At 43.9% G+C, this 20,295-nt stretch overlaps 1 protein-coding gene across 2 annotated transcripts in view; it reads right to left on the bottom strand.

Annotated features, from left to right (window-relative positions):
- Positions 1 to 20,295, bottom strand: part of LOC115399827 (signal-induced proliferation-associated 1-like protein 2) — an 86,765-nt gene that overhangs the window by 52,488 nt on the left and 13,982 nt on the right. For both annotated transcript variants that reach the window (XM_030107407.1, XM_030107409.1), the window contains exon 2: positions 122 to 1,907. In XM_030107407.1, the coding sequence (XP_029963267.1) occupies positions 122 to 1,637 (1,516 nt within the window). In that variant the 5' untranslated portion in view covers positions 1,638 to 1,907. The remainder of the gene's footprint in view (positions 1 to 121; positions 1,908 to 20,295) is intronic.

Genomic DNA, 20,295 nt, shown 5'->3' with positions numbered 1-20,295 from the left:
GGAAATTACTTTGTTTGGAAAAGTTTGATAGTCCTCAACACCGAGTCACACAAATTCTTCAGCATCATTACGCCTGAGTGTGAGGTTAAGCATACATTCAAATGTCATGAGTGTTCCTTACCTCTCCCGTAGAAGTATTTGTGGTAGTAGTAAGCACCAAGGTCAATGTGCTCAATAATGTAGCGTTTGACCTTCTCTCTGTGGATTGGCTGGTTTTCCCGTGGCACCTCCAGTACAGAGACTCCTGCGTTGGTGCAGTGTGAACTTAGAGAGGACTCGAAAGAGCAGCTCTCTGACAAACCACTGTAGTTGGCACTGTTGGCTCTGGAGAGGGAGATCTTCCTCTCGCCCTCTCCACCGATCTCATTGCGGAAGTGAGGACAGCTCAGCACGAGGCTGTTGCTCTTTCCGTCCCCTTCGTCTGCATCCAGGTTTTCCTTGGGGTTCAAGTCCTCCCTGCTGCCCAGCGGAGACTCAAACATGGGGGGATTTCCACTGCTACATCCTACTGCTCCACCTTCTGCTCCAGGTCCGGGCCCAGGTAACACTCCTACTCCGGAGACGCCACCTGCTCCGGGCCCTGCTCCAGCCGACGCGGCTGAAGCCCCAGTAGTCGTGTTCTTCCTCTGGCTCAGGTTAGCTCGGCTCGCCACCGCTTCACTAATGTTGAAAAGTACACTCTGGACATCGTAATGAGCGAAGCACTTCTGAAAGCTTAGCGGACGCCGATCGTCCTCTAATGAAAGCCGCAAGGCATCGCTCTCGCTCTTAATGGTCCGCAGTTTCCTGAAAAGTGAGGTTTCAGACGACTCCGATTTGAGACGTCTCATGAAAGACTTCTCCCTTTCCCGGCTGTACAGGAGGGAGTTGTCGATGTAATCGTAACCTGGAATGTGCACGATCTCACCCCTGGCGATTTGTGCAGCAGTCTGTAGGCTCGGGGAGAGGGACGCATCACAGCGCAACAACTCTGGGAAACCCAGAGGTGGTATGCTACGGTGGTCCAGGGTGTCCACGCGATAGCCCCTCAGCATGGTGAAGAAGCCGTCCCCGCTCAGGCCCTGGCGGTCAATGGAGGACGTGCTGCCGTATTCGCGGTGCAGCGAGGCTCCAGTGTTTGGGTTGACGGCGTTCTGGTCCACTATGTCCTCGGAGTCGATGTCACTTATGGTTACATCGCTGTTGCTGCGTTGCCGGATGGGGTGGAGACCCTTCAGCGGCGAGTGGCTGAGAAGGTCACTCAGTGTGTATTTGTCTGTGTAGTCCACCTCCAGGCAGACCGCCTCGCCTTGCTCCAGTATTTCCACAGTATGTTCCTGCTGGCCATTCTGAAACACTGGGATCACACTCTGATAGTTCGGTGAAGGCCGCCCGTCCCATCCATCTTTCCGCGGCGGCCATTCTGTCACCCTGGCTCTGACACCCATTTTGGGCATGGCTGGAGTACCGTTTGTTTTTCCTGCACCATCAGGCTTCCCCTGCATGCTGGAGGCCGGTGGTCCCATGCTGCCATTCAAGGCTTTGAGTTTCCTGCTGAACAGCTCCTCCGACTGCATGGCTCTGGGGTATTCTTCTGGGCCTCCCACAATTCCCACAAGGTTTGATTTGTTATCTGTCAAAGGGCTCAAAATACTCATATCCTGCTGGCAGACTCCTTGAAGAGCAAACTTATGGGACCCTTCTTCATTACATCATGTGATCTGCTCCACAGCGAGCGGAGGAGGAGCCTCTTTCCTGAGTCAATGAAGCAGCCGCTGTCATATTTCACAGAAGGCTGGTGGCATGACAATCGACGTGCAGCATTTGGCTGTCAAGGGCAAGTGTCTGAGGAGCGCTGAGGCACAGCGGAGAGGAGTCTTTTCTCACAGCGTGCCGCCAATACAGAACGACAGCTGGTGGAGTTGAATCTGTTGAACAAAAGCAAAAACACAGAAGAAAATATTCAGTAAGCAGGCAAGTGGGTTTGAAAACTGTAACTCTGACACTTTTTTTTTTTTTTTTTATGAAAAATAGACCAACACCTTTTGCATTCATTAAAACGACTCAATTTTAAAAGCGGCACATTTAGTTCAACTAAAATAATGATCATGCTGCTGACCTAAATTGCCTGTATCCTGTTATCTTGTCACATACCCCCACCACAGGGGACAATAGGATGTATTAAGTTTTGAAACTAATGCAGAAAAGATCACCAAATAAGGCTAATTAGGGTGTTTGGGAGGAGAGAGTGCCATTATACGTTTATAACAAGAGAGATGTATATCTTCGTTAGTGCTTCCAGCCAATGCCTAACAGATGGTAGTGAAGCAAATTACAGCAACAAGAGGCAGATGTTCAGCTAAATGTTTGCATGTACCAATATCTGATCCAACCGCTCACGGCATCATCAAGCCTGGAAATTATACAAGAGGGGTAGTTTTGCACATTCAACGCCAATTTCACTTTGTCTTCTTATCTGATGGAGCTGGTTACCAGGAAATTAACGAGGGCTTAATGAGGTAAATTGACTATGACTAATAAAAACAGGCATACAATAATAGCACGGGAGGATGAATCGGCCATAACAGAACATCACAAGATTTCAGGGCAGTTTGGCAATATTACAAACAATGAAACTTAACTATGAAAACAAGTACTCTATAAAATATGTTCTTTTCACATTTCACTTTTTCCCTTTTTCTCTTTAAATAATTCCAAAGTTTGTGTTACCTGGTTGATTCATTGATTTTATTTAAACCTGACTGAGCCTAAATTTATTTTCGATACAAGACATTCTTAAAAATTCAAGCAAGTCCAGCTGCCTTTAAGCCCAGATTATGATGCATGTTTTTGTCTTCTCCTGGCATGTTCTTCAGGTGATCTGCTTTTTTTTCCCAAAGCCCAAAAACATGACCGTTATCTAATTGGTGACACTACAACGCCCGAGGTGAGAGCATGTCTGGTTGTAACAACCTCAATATGTTTGCCCTGGCAAACTATCCACTCTTTTCAGGATAACAGCCTGGACGGGCTTCAGCCTTCGCAATGGAATAAAGTGGGTACAGAAGAATGAATAAATGAATGAATGAATGGATGATGGTTGCTGTTCACATCCAAAAGCATGACACATTTTGTCAAATTTGGTCTTCAAGACTCATCTTAGAAATAACACTGCTTTGAGACTGCAGCTGACTCCACTGTTCCAACTTCAGAAAACAAACTTTGCTTTATTGTGCTTGTTTGGGCACTGGGGGAAAAAAATAAACAGACAAAAGGCTCTTGTCAGCACTTTTCATCAGTAACCTGAAGAGAGAGAAAGTAACAGTAAAGTCATTGCTCTGTTTGTCCTTGAAAAGCAGCTTAATTCCCTCTTGGATATATGTCTGACTTACATTTTTATACAAGAATAATGTCCCCGTGCGCCATATTACCCAGCTGTATACCATGCCAATTTGTTTTCAGCAGTTTAAAGAACGATTTTAACAAAGACCGCTCTGTACAGTACAGCATAACTGAAAGCATTAAACCACCATCAAATCGGCAACAGAAGAAAAACAGCATCACGGTTCCACTGATCGATCTCGTCCCATGCGATAAGGCGCTCTGTACGTCCATTGAGGGGGAGCGTCTGAGGTGTTCTGCTGGAATCATTTCTTTCGATCTAGATCTATGCACACAACACGGCACCAAGCCACAGTGGAGTTGAAGAATCTTAACCTAAATGCTTTTCCTTGTTCCATAAGACGGTTCCTGCACCTCATGCCTCCTCGCACTACAATTACGTGTAAGTAAGCCGTGAACGTCGAAGAGTGTGGCACTGAATTGCTAGCATTCGCATCAGCAGAGCTTTTAATCTCTGTTAAAGCTTCTGCTTTCACTGTGAGCATGAGAGGGTTGGCCTGGTCTTCGCCTTCGCTCCATCTGCGGATGTTAAACATGATAGTGGCTGCCTCCAGACAACTGTTTACATTTCTGCCATTTTCTGCTAAGAAGGAGCATCAACTATTTTGGGAAGAAAATGTGGGCCACGTCTGGAATAGCTGCAAGCCAGATTAGAACAAACACACCAGGGACGAGTTGGAAACATTTTAATAATAAAGTATTCACTTTGGCGTGGCCCAAATACAGGTCAATGTATGCATGACCCAAATGTGTAGGAATATGGTAATGACAAGCTCTCAGTTACATCTAACTGCTCACAATCATCTCCCTCATTATGGACTCATGTGGCTATGAGCATGGCTTCATTAACAAGCAGAAAAATGTAAGTAGTGTCACTGTATTTAACACATGGCTTTGAGGAACAGTGAGATATTGTGTTGTGTCATATGACTGCATAATGTAGTGAGGAGCATAGCTGAGGGAAATGTCTTTTGTCTGTTACCAGCGGTGAATAATGCATAATGGAAGATGTGACTGACTGCAAGAAAGTGAACAAAGGGGCATATTTTATTATTACAGACAGTGTCTATATTTGAAGAGCTTAAGACGGAGACACAGGTATGAAGTCTAATATCATTTCTGAAGAAAGAAATTGATCTTACAAAAAGTGAATCTTCAGTCATGAATGCAAAGGCGAAAGATTTAGATGGCACCAGAATATTGTTCGATCACATAAAATTACCCTTACTGTGAAATCTGAAGTTGTGGGTTTGGAGGTGAATGTGTAAAGTAGTGGGGGCGGCCGTGGCTCGGTTTGTAGAGCAGGTCGTCTCTTAATCAGAAGATTGCAAGTTTAATTCCCTACCTGTCCACATGTCGAAGCGTCTTTGAGTAAGACACTGCAAACTCCTACCAATGGACGGACTGAGCACCTTGCATGGCAGCTGCCTCCATGGGCGTGTGAATGTGTGTGCGAATGAGTGAATGTGATTAACAATGTAAAGTGCTTTGGGGCCTGCTCAAGTGGTGGAAATACATTTACCATTAGCAGTGAGCACTCTTGCCTTAAAGCTGCAATATCTCTACTTCATGTCTGGTTGTGGGCTTTCAATGCTCTCTTCATGTGTGGGGGAGGTGGGTTTGGGCCGTAGTCCTAAAGCATGCATTTGTGGTTAACTGGACAGTTGTGCTTGGTCGTAGATGCAAAAGAGCAAAATGATTTATTATTAACCAGAATGTCAATTTGATCAAAAATTGTGATGTGGTGAGGGAATCAGAGAGAGGTTCAAAGCTGTGACACTGCCGCTCCACCCTGGAATAAGCCAGTTGAGGTAGTTTGGACATCTGATTAAGTTTAGCCCCTGGCCGCCCATAGGTCGAGACCCTGAGGTCGGTCCAAAACACACACACAGGAGATGATATCTACCAGGGGCCCTGGGAACAGAGACTAACTATGGACATCTTCAGTTTTCCTACTTGGCCTTCACAAACTCAAGCTGACTAACAAAGGAAAACCTTTTAAACATGTAAATGTTTGATTTTTGTCTAAGAATTTTTGTCCTGCCTGTATGCATATTTTCACTTCCAGCCGAACATCAGACTTTAAACTTCAAGTAAATTAGGGATTTGAACAGGGCCAGCACGATACCTGGTGAGCATGTAATATTGTTGAGTATTGTGATAATGAAACAGCAAATACAAAAAATTAACTATTATGTCAGTGTCTTTGCACTTTGAAGTTTGTTTTTCAAAATAACTAACCTATTTTGCTCTCCTAATTTACAGCAGATGTGAATGAGTCATACAGTTTTCCTGCTTGTTCTTTCCAGACTTTGTGACCCTAAAACCTTGTATACATCTATTTCAAGTTGTCTAGTCACCTCATGTTCTTCTCCAGTCTTACTTTGCTCCATGACATGGAGCAGGTGTGATGATGGCATACTGGTAACCGACACCCAAAATGTCAACTGTTGACTGTACGCCGTCTATTCACGCTCACGTTCACAATGAGTGATGGCGAAATGTGCCACCTGCACAAACAGCTTTATCAGTGGTGACACTTCAAGAAAGGCTTCTACGGATGGCTGAGAAAAGGAAAAACAAAGGAGCTGACAAACTGTAATCTCAATACAAGACAGCAAAAACAGCAGCAAGGACTTCTCATTCTCATCTGGAGAAGAGCTACGGAAAAAGATCCAGAACTTAAACACTGCCAACACAGAGACAAAAAAAAAAAAAAAAAACCTATTAAAGATGACTGTTTATGTCGTCTCAATGCTGAAAATCTGGACCATCTACTAACAATCATCCCTGTTTTAAAAAAACAAGGAGCCTCATCAGTGCAAATATTTTCGCCCTTTAAAGCAATTTAAGCTCAGTTTTGCATTCCACCTCTGCAAATTGCTTCCAATCTTGGTGAGAATTCAGACTGAAAACCAAAGAAGCAGAGGACTGGTCTGTTTATGTTCATATGGTCCGGCCTCTGAGTGTTTGGGCTGCAACCTGGGGTCAAGAAAGGGTGAGCTGGCCTTTATTTTAGGGTGAGGACAGTGGAGGATAAACCAGTGAACACGGTGGTCTGCGTTTCTCTTTCCCTTCTACTTTCTCGACAGTGATTAATGGACGCAGTTGCACCATGTTTCACTCCACATTCACCCCCCAGCTCCATCAGCCAATGGAGAGAGCACCACGAGCCTCTTGGTCAGCACAATCTCACAAAAGTGACCTGAAGGAGGCTGTTTTCTGTCCTCTCTATTGTGTCTGTCTGTACGAGGGAGGCAGCAGATGGAGGGTGGGCGGTTTGCTTAGCTAGCAGCCCTTTGCTAACTGGAGTAAATGCGTTGCCATTATGGGCGTTTAGGACGCAAGGCCTGGTAAAACAGAGGGGGGAAGGGATAAAGAAGGAAAGATGTGAGAGAAAGAGAGGCCTAATTACAGTAATGAACTCATTTTCCATCTCTGGTGTTGGGTAGTATGTCTTTCATCTGGGTTCATCCAGTGAGGAGTGGCCCAGCATTTCTGCGAAGGTCTTAAAATAATCCTCTGACATTGTGGCCTGATTAAAGGCCTGGCAGTTATTAATATGCTGTCAGAAAAGCGAGCACGTTCTGTCCACCACCCTGAGATTAATACTCTTCCCTTCACTAATGTGCAACGTCTCCAGAGAAAGACACAAGGTATGAAGTCAGTGAGCTTGGCAGACTGTGTGACTGACTTCTGCAAGTCCTGCGCGGCTGTCGCTCTGACAAAGAGAGAAGTTCCTCTGTGGCAGACTCTGAAATTGTCGCGTTGCTGGTTTATGACAGCTCTGCAGGAGATCCAGATGTTGGCCGCTTTGAATTCATCTCGACTGAGTAGCACTGGCACTGTGAGCAACACCCTGCTCTGAAGATGTTGCAGCAAATACTGCAAAAAAACTGAAATGTTGCAAATGAGATTTATGAAAATTCAGTCATAATGCAAGGATGTTTCACGAAGCAGCGCCGCATACATTAACACTCTTTGTTGCCAGTTGCAAACACTCTTTATGCAAAGCATTATTAGGACTTCTTCCACTAAGAGCTGACAGTTCTTCAGCAAATTAGGCCTATCGTATACACAATGAAAGCAAAACCTTATCTCTGCCCCTTTAGAAATGTTACGGGGACAAGTGACGAATGTTTTGCAAGCCTAATTTGTGGCAGTAAATAGGTTTTAGACTGCTGAAATGCTCAATGTGCCAATGAACTATTACAGGTTTAATAAATTAAGTGTTGCAGCTGCAAAAAGATACCAAGATGTCACAATAATTTTAACAAAATATCAAGATTTCCAAATGACAGACATGAAAGGCACAATTTGTGTCTCTTCAAGTGCGTTACCTATATATGGAGATATGGCTATCTACACAGAGTTCATACTGTAAGTTGACCAACAAAAAAGCCCTATGTACATTTTTTCTGTTTGTAAATGAAACTGAAATATACAAAACTCGGAAAAGAACCATTCAAAATACAAACAATTGATTTTTTCCTGACTAAAAGTGATCATCAAGATGCTGCACAACATTTAGCCTTTTGAATTACAGTGTGTATTTACTGAAGTCTCAAACAGAAGCACGATTTTTATGGATTGACTGTGTTTTCTTAGTAAACTTAAACTGTGTTTGTAAAATGTAAGTGATCACACTCCTCCAGTGTCGATTGCACAGACACACAATTGCTGCTGATGTTCTGTTGAATATGCTAGACAAAGATAAATGACACCAACAAGCAGCAGACACTCTCAAAGGAGTTTTCTCAACATTTGAATGAAAATCTTTAAAAAAACAAAAATAGAGGGAAACTCAGAAAAAAACATATTGTCATTTTACCAAACTCTTTAAAAATTTAGAATCACTGTATTTTTTCACGGGACAAATTACTTCCAAGACTTTCTGTAATGAAGCAAGGTTCCATTTCATTGACCCTGACCCTGCAGAAAGAACTGACACGTTTATTGACAACAGGTGGCGCCACACCTGTTAAATTATTGATTTAAACAATATGGACTATGTCTGTGCAATATCCATGTATATAATCTTTTTGATGTTGCCAAAAAAAAAGAGTGGCTACTCCGATAATTCAACCTTGGATCCAACGTGGGGTCAATTCCAGTGAATACACTGAGAGGCATCATGAACATGGTGCACCTCATTAACCCAATGCTATCACTTTTTTAAAATTTCACATTCCTCTAAAATAGCTTGTCCTCCATAGTGTTGAGAGAATTGCACTTCAGGTCAAACTTAAAGATGTTTATTTGGCCCCTATCACGCTGCTGGGCCACTCTTGAGCCCCAGGGTGAATGCGGTCCTGTCAGGAAGGCCAATTATGTTCAATAAAAATGTGTGTAATTGAGCCACATTATTGCGTCTCTGTTCTCCAAAAGCAGGAAGTAGTAGCTGGCCTCGTCCCGAAGAAGACTGGACCTCCAGAACTGAGGCCAAGCCACGAAGCAGCCATCATCCCATCCTGCAGCCAAATTAGGGTGCAACATAGGTCAGAGGCCAAGATGATTACACCAATTTTCCAGCTCATGGACTTCATCATACAGTGACTCAGGCAGTGTTACTATGTGGAACTTTTTGCAAACCCTTCTTAGTGCATTTAAAGCTTTTTCCCCTCTTCTTGTTCATTGTTATCTGCCTTCTGCTGTTTCATCCTGTGAATGAGATCCTGCAGCCAGTCAAACATTTGGAAAAGTCACAGTGTGTTCATCATTAACCACAATCATGGGAAAAAAAGTCAGAGCGGAGAGCAAACACACCTGAAGGCACGTTTCTTGTGCTTCAAAACGCACCATTTCATTCCTCAATAGACTCCCAATGAAAACAAGGGCGCACATTCCATGTCATCAAGCACTCAAGCTTGATCAAACCCGTACTGCACGCAGCGTTAGCATCTCAGGCTCTGTAGAGATGATTTAAAACAACCTGGGACCTCTGTTTTCAATAAGCAGCTGCTCCAACCCTGCAGTCAGGAGAGAGTTAACCCATGCAATGGTCTGGTGTTAAATTCATCACACAGGGATGTAGATGTGCAACCAGACGCAGGCTTACTCCGATCTGATGAAAACACTTGTGGCTCCGCTTCACTGGAGCAATTCTCTACCTTAACTGGGTTACTGCAAAGGAGAATGTGAGGTCAAGACGAGAGGCGAAAGTGCCGGAGTGGGAAGACGGAAGAAAAATAGGATGGGAGGTTTGCCAAACCTCACTCAAAGAGATCGGTGCAATTAAACCACAGAACCAATTAATTGGCCAATGTTAACCTTGAGAGTTCATTACTAAGGGCCTGGGAAACCAGGCATGCCATCTTCCCCAAGTGCCTCCAAAACCAGCAAGGACACTTAAAAAAAAAGGGTATTAAGACTGTGTGGGTGTGTGTGCGCCTCGGCTCATGCTGACTGGGACTATGAAAGTATGGACCAAAGAACACCAAATGCTCCATTCAACTCCTTCCTCTTTTATCTGCTGCTCCCACAATTCAACCTCACAACAGGGAAGAATCTCCCACCAGCTGACACTCAAATTAGCACTGATGCTAAAGCCTTGCCATTATTGGGCAGACCCTCCACTTCCTGTATACGGCGATAACTCTGTATACGTCTGAACTGCTAAGAACCCCATCATCGGACTCCACCCTCTCTTATTGTGTTTGGACCACCAACTGAACACCCTGATGCGCCAATATTGCCTGCAGGGAGTAATGCTGAGATTTTAATGGCCAGTGTGAATGAAGGGTCACACCCTCTGCAGGCGGTAAGGAAACCAATGAAATGAGGTCCGGCCAGCTGCCTTATCGTGCCCGATATGTGGAAGCTTAAAGCAAACCAAATCCAGCCTGGTTATTCTTTGAAAACAGTCACATGGAGCAGAAATACAACAACCATGAATTCTAACTAGTCATTTAGGTTAAGCAAGGTTGTGTAATTAACATGCTACAGAACTAAGAAAAATATTTAACCAGTGACCAATTCGGCAGTATTCTCCTTTACAAAGGATATACAGAGGTGGCTGTCACTGACAAGAGTCCAATAAATCCACCATTTGTGAATGTGTTGACATGTTGTACTTGTTGATTGTAAACTAAAACAAAAAAGGCAAGTCATAAAAAATAGATAAATAAATCCATCATTTGCCCGCAGTTCCCCCTCCATGCCTCCATTTCCCTCTCATGTCTGTCATCCAGTCGCTGGATATTCTGAATTTCGAATCAAATTTGGCATGTCTTCAAAGGATATGAGTGTGACTGGAGGTTTGGCCTTGAATGCAACAAGGTACAATTTGCAAATCACTAAGATATGAAGCCAAAAATCCTTTCGGTGGAAATTAAAAATGAAGGCGAAAACAAGTTGAATGTGTTGATATTACACAGAAAGAGGAGGTGATTTAGCACCAGTTCGGGTGCTGCTTGAAACAACAAAAAGCATGTTTATTCTCTAAACTGACTACAAAGACAAAATGGAGAGATTAGCCTCAACAATGGAGGAGTACTGATAAGCAGGGAAACATGTTCCAGCGACTGCGATTATGTGCCAAAACATGTGACCCTTTTTATTTAAAAGCCGCCTCCATTTTACAGTGTGAAAACACAAATTTGTCACACTTAATAGAACAACACTAAAAATAAGTGACCTTGATGATATTTCAGTATTACAGAAAAGCTTCTGAAATGCTTTGTTTTCTTCGATTTTACATTCATTCTGTTATTCATAAATATAGCTTAACCTACAGAAGGGCAGTGGCGTGATGATGTCATGCAATGATGTCATAATGCAACGAGGAAGTGATGCAGTTATGCAATTTTTTTGTAGTGACGCTGGGATGCTGTAAAATGATGTAGTGACAGAACTGTGATGCACAAATGCAGTGATGCAGTAATGTCGTGTTGTGAAGTGACCCAGTAAAGTGATGCAGCAATGTGGCGCGGTAACGACACGACGCGACACAGCTATGCAATGATGCCATGATGTGACGCAGTGACACAGGTACACAGTGCAGCGGGCACAGAACGACGTCAAAAAGCGATGTCGCAATGCACTGCAGCCGTGCATCACGACATCACACCCACACAACAAAGCCCACATCTAAATTTTCTCAACGCTAACTTGTTAGAGAGGCTGTGAAGAAGGCTTGACAAACATGTCAACAAGTTCCGACTTGCCCATGGTGGCAATTTCACTGCTATTCACCCATCAAGTTCTTGGGGATAACACATTTTTGCGTCTGATTTAACGAAACAGCCCCCGACATCTTTAACACTCAACAACATGCCATCTCACCCCACACTGACTGTTCACGTGTATGAACAAAACAGTTCTGTAGTAGCATTTTTCTCCAGAAGGCATGAGATCACTACTGACAGAAATCTGATCAATCAGGAATTACTAGTCTCAAATAAATCTGAGGAATTTTAAGCTGAATTCAAGTTCTCTTTTGTAAGAGAGAAGTAGTCAAGGGACTGGGAGTGAAATGTACAAAACAATATGTAAGTATCAAGAGAAAACACAATCAGAGACATGGCACATAAATGCACACAGAAACATGCACATGAAACTTGCAAAAGAAAAGCCAAGATTGTGCGTGTAAATGTGTGTTCGTGAGTATGTTTACAAGTGGCTAAATGAAAGCATCTCCTCCAGGAACAAGAGAGACAATTACAGGCTTTTTTTTTGTTTATATCTCAGCGCACATGGACCCAAGTTGACCCAACGGCAGCAGAACAATCAGTAGAAGAGATAAAAAGGAGGTCAGATGGGACAGAGTAAACATATACCCTCATCAGCTCTTCATCCCCTCGCCGTGTACTGGGCCTCACAATGCACCGTCTGAAATGCCCACGTTCATGGACACCAAGCCACCACCTCAGGTGCACAGATTTGAGAGGGAAAAGATAAAAGTGTCTGGGAGCATAACCTCTGTCATAAGTGCGGGTTCAAAATAGACTCTTTAGTTTATGTCTGCAGTTTGATCCATATAAAAATAAAAAGGAAAAAAAAAATCACCTGTTTCAACTATGTAGAAAAGAAGACGAGACAAGAATCTCCAGAAAAAGGAAAGTACCACATACCACAAAAACACTTCTCGACTTCCACCGCAGCCTTTGAAGATTGAACAGCTTTCTACAAATGTAGCACAGACAACAGCTGGAACACAAGAGGCCACTGGGATGTTTCCTGAGCTGCAAAGTCTGATATCGGCTCCTGTGGCTGCACCACTAACCCGAGGTCACTGCCCTCCAACAGTCGTCTCGCCGCACCTCATCTGTCAACAGTTACGCTCTCATGCATAAAATTAAACAAAAGATAGGTGTTTGCTTTTCTGAGGACTTTGCGGTTTGGGCTGGTGGTTATTTCTAGTCTTAGTCTAATCATGAAGGCAGCTTACGTGAACATGAGCCTGTTTTCCCTACACCAATGCACCCCTAAGTCTGCTCTGCTTTGTGCTGGCTGCAGCTCCATCTGGAATGTGCTGGCTACAGCTGGGTCGAAAGCGACGGGGTCATCCATGATCTGACTCACTTTCACTTGATTCAGTGAACACTATGTATTTACCCAACAGAAACTGCAACATGCTAAATTCTTTTCATTTCCTGCACACATTGAAATCTCATAATATCTACCATATGCTCCTTGAGAGACAAAGAAAAAGTTTCTGCCAGAGGAAAGTGGTTTCAAATACTCTGATTGTGCATGGAAGTGAAGATGGGGGAACAGGAGAGTCAAGGTAAATCCAATTATGTGCACACTGATCCTCACAACATGAACGCACATATCTCTGAAAACATCACTTTGGTCTTTCAGAATATTTGATTGCATTATGAAAACCAGATTTATGTATTTGAAGGACCCAAAAGCAGAATTTAAACTTCTAAAACGATCACAAAGTGAGGAATTGAATACTCCACACTTATCAAACATCAACAACAGTAACATATTTTCAAAGATCATATGACCGGTTGCAGCAAAGCTGGTGTTTCTTTCCTCAAGTCATTTCAAACAATATGAGATTAAATTCATCCAAAGAATTAGCTATATTGTTTTAAAATTGTAACACCAGACGATGGATTAGGATGACAACCATTGATAAAATGAAATTACTGCTGCAGCTCTGGAATGACGACTCTTGCGTGCCAAGATTAACATAATAACTAACAGCAATCCATCAAGTGAAAGCTTAACCGCAGTCACAGTGCTAATGGGAGTGTCGAATAATTACATTGACAAGGTGTGGAGCTGAGTTATGCGTCAAATGTCTGAAAATAAAAGAGCCTCTGTTCTGTAGTTGGACTGAAGCTCGTAAAAAAAAAAAAAAAAAAGCACAATAGCAGTGGAGCTGGCTGTGTGCTGTACAGGAGAGAGGCAGACCTTCTCCCAGTTTCACTGAAAATGGGAGTCTCCTGCCCTGTTGCCCTGCCAGCTGGCGCTCCGCCCAGCGCCTGCCAGGCAGCACACTGCCATTGTCCTTTAGTTGTTTCAGGGTGATCTGCGAATTAAAATAGACAGGACAACAGCTTCTCCTTGTTTATTCACGTGGGAACAAAAAAACCCTTAAAAAAAAAAAAAAAAGACTAAAACCAAAGTGAGTAGAACAGCACAATCAAGTTAAAAAATGTAAGTGATGTTTGTGAAGTTTTGTAAACCTGGCTCAGGATGAAACAGAGTCTCCACACTGATACAACATTCATGAACACCGAATAATATGACTAATGGAAGACGGCGTGATCAGAAATGGGACAAGCAGTGGTATCACGGAGCACTTAGCGGAATGTCAGTTAACGTTACGTAACAGCTAGCATTAGTATCACACCCAAGACACACATGAATAGTTTTAGAGATGTGGCTCCCCGACTTGATTCAGGCCTCATAAGCTGAAGCTCCTGAATGTTCCCAACAGAAGGAGACCGTGTTTGTTCTTGGCTGCTCTGGAGGAGCGCTGTGCTGTGGCCTTTCTCCAAAAGGAACCATCTGTCTACCCCCAAACTGGGCCTAACCACACCGGTCTCACTGCTATGGGGAAGACAGAAAAGGGATGTACAGGGTTGATGTGGCTCAGCAGGCCTCCAGTATAAACCACCACCTATTTCCATCAGCGCACACCACCCCCCTGCCACTTCCCAGCAGCCTGCTGCTTTCCCAGCTACCTCCATCCCAATGACAGCCTGTCGGCGGAGTGCGCTCTGAGGGAGGAGACGACAGCGCTGGTGAGAAGAGCGCACACATCGAGCAGAAGGAAAACTGTTAAAGAGTTGCGAGGACTTTAGATGGAAAGCTGTAGGAACACCCGTGCCTGTGCTGCGGAGGTCAGTCAGAGTCCATGCCGTCACTGTATCACTAAGAAACCGCACAGTGAAAGAGGGAAGGAGGTAAGCTGTGTGACACTGCTAAGATTGAGAATCAACACACTGACACAAACACATTCACACACATTAGCTGGGGAACAACAGCTACATATCCTGACCCTCACAGAGCAAGCTCAGCACGAGTGTATAGCACAACTGAGACTTCCCCGAGCCGTGCGCACTGCAGTATTTTATTTTCAGCCTGTTTTCTGCGCGCGGTCCGATGTTCCTGACAGAAATCTGGAATAAAAGTGAGATAAATTGAACTTGTGTGAGCAGCAGCTGCAAAAACTCCACAGCTGACACAGAACACGGTTTAGTCAACCGGATGATGAGCGCGGAATACATCTGCAGGGAGAACAGGAGTCGGGAGAGGTACACAGATGAATCACCAGTTTATTCACCTCAAAAAACTTTGCGTTTCCTCCGCACGGAAGACACGCTATCAAATTAGTCGTCTCGTATACGCCATGAGCAAGACTCCTCAAACCGAGCACTGTCTGAAAACAAGCCATTTGTCCCTTTTTATGTAGCTTACTCAGCATATAAAAGCGAGTGGAATCAAGGTCAATGTGCATTATTTAACCTTTACACTTTCTCCAGAGGCCATTACACAGGAAATCAACATTAGATACCAACAGTCGCCTGCCTTACCTGATTAAGGGAGACCCGTTTCGCCAAAGCCATTAACCCTAAGAGCAGAGGACACACAGTCCTGCAAGCCACTGTAGTAATGAGCCCACTGTGGAGTTGCTATCCAAGAGCATTAAATCCATCAGCCACTTGTTGAGCACAAGCCATCCAAAATCACAAAAAAAAAGGAACGAGATATCCGCCACGCTTCACAGCAAAAATGCTCCAAAACAAACAACTCTTCCTCCTGAAGCTTCATCCAACCGCCACGTTTGGGGAGAAAAAGTGGAAAAATAGTAGAGAAAAAATAGTGACAAGTCCAGCTACCATCCGGGAGTCAATTTAGTGAAATGCATACAGCTGCCCCTTAATGCTCACAAACCCTCCCCCTGTGACAAAGCCACCAACAGCTGAATGAGACTGCAACATTAGCATATGTAAGGGAAAGTAGGTGGCTGTGCTGGGTGGGAGGGTGTTGCGGGATGGGTGGCAATGCCGAGGGTTGGTGGCGTTGGTGGTTGAGGAGGGGGGAGGGGCGGACCATGACATTCAAAGCTTCTTTAGCTGACAGGAAGGATAAGAAATAAAGAGGGGGGAAAAGCTATTGTTCCCGGGAAAAGATCCCCAGGTCAAGCTTGTGACCTTCCAAGTTCCTAGTGATCGCTGGCATTTGGATCGGTGGGAGACGGAGGAATCCTCTTATCTTTTCCCTGTCCTATGAACTACAGCTGGGTACAAAGGTCCGAGTGGCCAACACTGCCAGCAAGCGTGACCACCTTAAACACACTGCGATAAGGAGGGTAAGACACAGCCTGTGAAGGAAATTGCCCGCCTTTCAAAACTGATAATCCCTCCGTGCACACGCCGTATGCTAAGTAATGCATATTTTCACCTTCAGCACAGACTGGAGCTACAGACAAGAGAGCAGCAGGGGAGAACGTTGCAGCAGACCCGAGAACAACCAAGAAAAAAAGTGTAAGAGAGAAGGTCTCTGCAGGGCACTGTTCAGAGCTGTAAAGTTTAAGGATCCACAAAAAAAAACAGTCGGCCAAAGAAGAACCGACAAATCCTGACTGAAGTGCTGCCTCAAATCTTCTGATAAAAGCTGTACTTAAACACACTACAGCTGACAGCAAGCTGACCACTGTGCGTTCTGTGCCTGCCCTTCAAGAGATAAGTCAGTAATCTATTAAAAAAGCAGCAAACAGCACTGGGAAATTCAACTTCTAACAAAACTTCAGGCAGCATCGGCCGTCGTTTGATTGGTAGCCGTTTGTTGTTGCGAGCAGCTTGAGCTCAGCTGGGTGTTATGGAGCTACTAAAGAAGACTGGTAAGGCTTCAGGGATGAAATCTGGGTGAGGAAACAATAAAAGTTCTGAACAGCCTCCACAGACGCTTGTAGAAACAAACATTTGCTTAATGTAGAGAAGCTGCCGAATGGTGCATTTTACAGGACTGCACTTGAGCCTTGTGATAGCAAGAGTTATGTGTGCGATGCAAAGCTGTTATTTGTGAGGAAGTCAGGCTTCCTCGGACACATAAAAGCTAAAAAAAGAACAGCCCCGTGTGGTAACCAAGTTTTGATTATACTTTTTAGCTGCTGTGTTGCGCTTCATAACTGAGTTACCGGGAGCTTAATTGGAAAGACACAAAAACAGTGTCACTCCAACCGCTTCCTGATGACTGCTTTGCTCCGTTTCTGGTATGAGGTAGGATGCTGTTAATAGCAGGAAATGACAGACTTTAATCAAGCTGAATGAATGGCAGCGAGTTCAGGCCTTTGTGCCACAGTCTGCTTTGATCCAGCCTCTGCAGGCAGGTTCTCAGCTTTGATTTGAGCTGAGGGGGAAGGAAAGAGTTTTATTTGAAGAGTGGGAAGCCCCAGGAGGTAACACTTAAGATTTCTTGTCACTGCATCCCAGCAAACAGACAAACTATTCATCAGCCTACACATATGTGCAGCAGGAGCCTGTGGAGAAACACACCATCCCACAAACACCGCTCGTTTGCACATGGACAACCGGGCATGATGGGTAATTTACATACCAAAGGTAGTCATTACACAAACGGCAAACCTACATTCACAAACACTCAAACGTCTTTGACAGCTTACGTGAAGCGTTTGGAATCTTGAAATCTTGTGGATTTAGTCAATGACCACCTGGCCTACTTATGGAGGATTGCTTTCCTTATCACCAGTGTTATGAAAATCTATCATACTGGAATGTGTATTTTAGATAAGAAAATAGCTCAGCTATTTCAGTATTGGAATAGACCTCAGCACGTGCCATACTCCATCTTTGAAGGATGGTAGTAAGGAGTGGGGAAAAAATAGATTCTAGTAAACTGCAAAAATTACCAATGCAACCAAAAAAACCGAAAGAAAGTGATCTTGCATATGACCAAAAAAAAACACAAAACAAAAGAGAAAAAACTGCAGAGCCAATCTCCAAATCTCTCTGCTAGGCTAAATGGCTTCATTATAAAACTGGTTTTAACACTTATAAACCATTTTCCAACCCTTAAACTACCGTTTTCTCTTCAAAATCATGGCAATAGAGCGATGTGCATGTTTTCTCAAATGTCAACCGCTTCCATTAAAACTCAGACCTCTTTAAGCCTTCTAAGATTTGAAAAGAAAACTAGACTTTTTTAGACCATCGGGAAAGCAGCAAAAAGCTGCCAAAAGCACAAACTTAAGTCTGATCAAAATAAATGGAATTCTTAGCCTAGTGTTATGTTGCACAAACTCGTTGTCTTTGTATTACAGCTGTTCATCCTCAGAAATAATCTTGAGAGTGACTCTGGCTTTTTATAGAGAAGCTACAACTAAGCACTAAATCTCCATGTGGAAGTCTTGCTTTGTGAAAAAGATATAATGGGATAACACTTAATGGAACAAATACATCTGTGCAAATGTCTCCGAAAGAAGGCATTTCTTAATCTTTATCCTGCATTCCCCAAGATTGAGCGTTTTCTCATGAGGGTGTCACGATGGACAGGAATGTGTCGTATTCGCCGTCCAGTATTTTTAGTCCCGCCGATAACGACATGCTGTCGTGAGACAAGTTTTCCTTTAGTTATGCAGAGTGGGACGGGAGCTGTTAGGGGAAATGACCTGCTCCTCCTGCAGAGAGGAAGGCAGAAATAGCAGCTGGCAGGCAACAGGCAGACACAGCATCCCTGAATGTCACTTCTCCACTACCCATCCCACCCTCCTGCTCTCCTTCCCCCACCTTCTCTCCTCCTCCTCTCCTCCTCTCAGTTTGTTCCGAATCTGTTGTCTGAACTCATCAGAGAGCGGGAGGCTGCACTGCCTCCACTACCCATCCGTGTACTCCATCTCTCTGACAGAGGAGAGTGAAAGAGAAGGGGGTAGCGGGGACACGGGGTGAGGGGGTGGAGAGTAAACAGTGGCTTTGCATCCTTCCCTGTTGTTGCTAGGCAACTTTTTTCTGCATATGCCAGCCTTGAGTGGCATCAGCCCACCCTCCTGAACAAAGATGGAAAGTTGAGGCAGGCAGAGGGAGAGTGGAGCAGAGAGCGGCTCAGACATGAGTGTTGATTTGGTGAATTCAGGGAGAGGCACATTGTTGCTTCAGGCAGCGTGAGGAAATACAAACAACAAAGGCAGCAAACACACAGACACAAAACGAACAAATCAATAGCCCATGAAGGCAGACAGGGACTGGAGATCATCTGAGATCTGCACGGGAATATCACACATGCATGTTGGCTCCCAAACTGCTGCAGGAGTATTGGATGAATCCAACAGGTCTGAGTTTTGAAAGGCAAGACTGTTGAACACTAATGTTTTGTTTTATTCTTCTAAATAATCTAGCCTTCTGGCCTATGAAAGAAAAAAAAAACAACTTGGATATAAAAAAGCAGCGAAGAGCAAAGCGCTCTGAATGCACTGATGCATATTTTTGTTAAGTGTTAACAAAACTCAGCAGGCACCAATTGATGCACATTTACTGTTGAATGTTATTCTACTTAGCGGAGAGTTTGTGTTGGTTGGGTGCCAAGATATAACATCCCCTGTTAACTCACATTAGAATAATAGGTGGCATTTCCTTAAAAAATGCTGAATTCTTTTCACAGTTTTCACAGCAGTGAAACAATGATCCTTTTTGGCCAAGTTCCACACAAATCTGGGGTTTAACTGCAAACACAGGTTGGTTTTTCTATGTATGGAGTTTGCATGTTCTTCCAGTCCATTCCAAAAACGGTGAATTGGGGTGTTTGGTTGTCCGTCTCTCTCGGTTTGCCCTGTGACTGACTGGAGACCTGTCCATAACGCACCCTGCCCTTACCCATAGTTAGCCTGGATTGACCCTGCACACCATAAGGAAGGATGGGTGGTACCATTAAGTCCATTCTGGAGTTTTCATTGATAAAGCCAAGTTTAGCAGGAAACAGCAAATGACAGCGAAGATTTCTCCACTTTAACAAAGATTTGCCCTTCTTAATATTTCAGCCAAGTAGAATTGTAAAAGGTTGCAAGTCACAGATTGAAAAACATACTGCATTTATACGGATCCAGTTATTGTTTGAAGCAGATGCTTAAATCAGGCAGAGCAAACCTATGATGTGTTGGTGTAATCACACGGCAGTAGATTAATTCTTGAACACTATAACATTGCCACTGGCATACCGAGGACCTCTTATCTGACTCTTGTTTATATTTTTGCACATGCTCTTTCATTACCTGTGAGCGTATGATTAGGATCTGTAAGACGCTCCCAAGGCAGAGCGGCAGCATTATCACCACAAACTCCAAACTATACTTTGGCAAATGTTTGGCAAACACCAACAGTTCCGGATCAGCACATTCAGCACGCAGCACAGATGACGTGCTTCAGCCATAGGGCCCATAATAATGGTTTTTGGTGATTGCAGGGCTAAAATTAGTATGTGCATAATAATCATCAGCCA

The sequence above is a fragment of the Salarias fasciatus genome, chromosome 13, assembly GCF_902148845.1.
Source record: "Salarias fasciatus chromosome 13, fSalaFa1.1, whole genome shotgun sequence".
NCBI classification, from domain to species: Eukaryota; Metazoa; Chordata; class Actinopteri; order Blenniiformes; family Blenniidae; genus Salarias; species Salarias fasciatus.
This window is presented reverse-complemented; position numbering and strand designations above follow the sequence as displayed.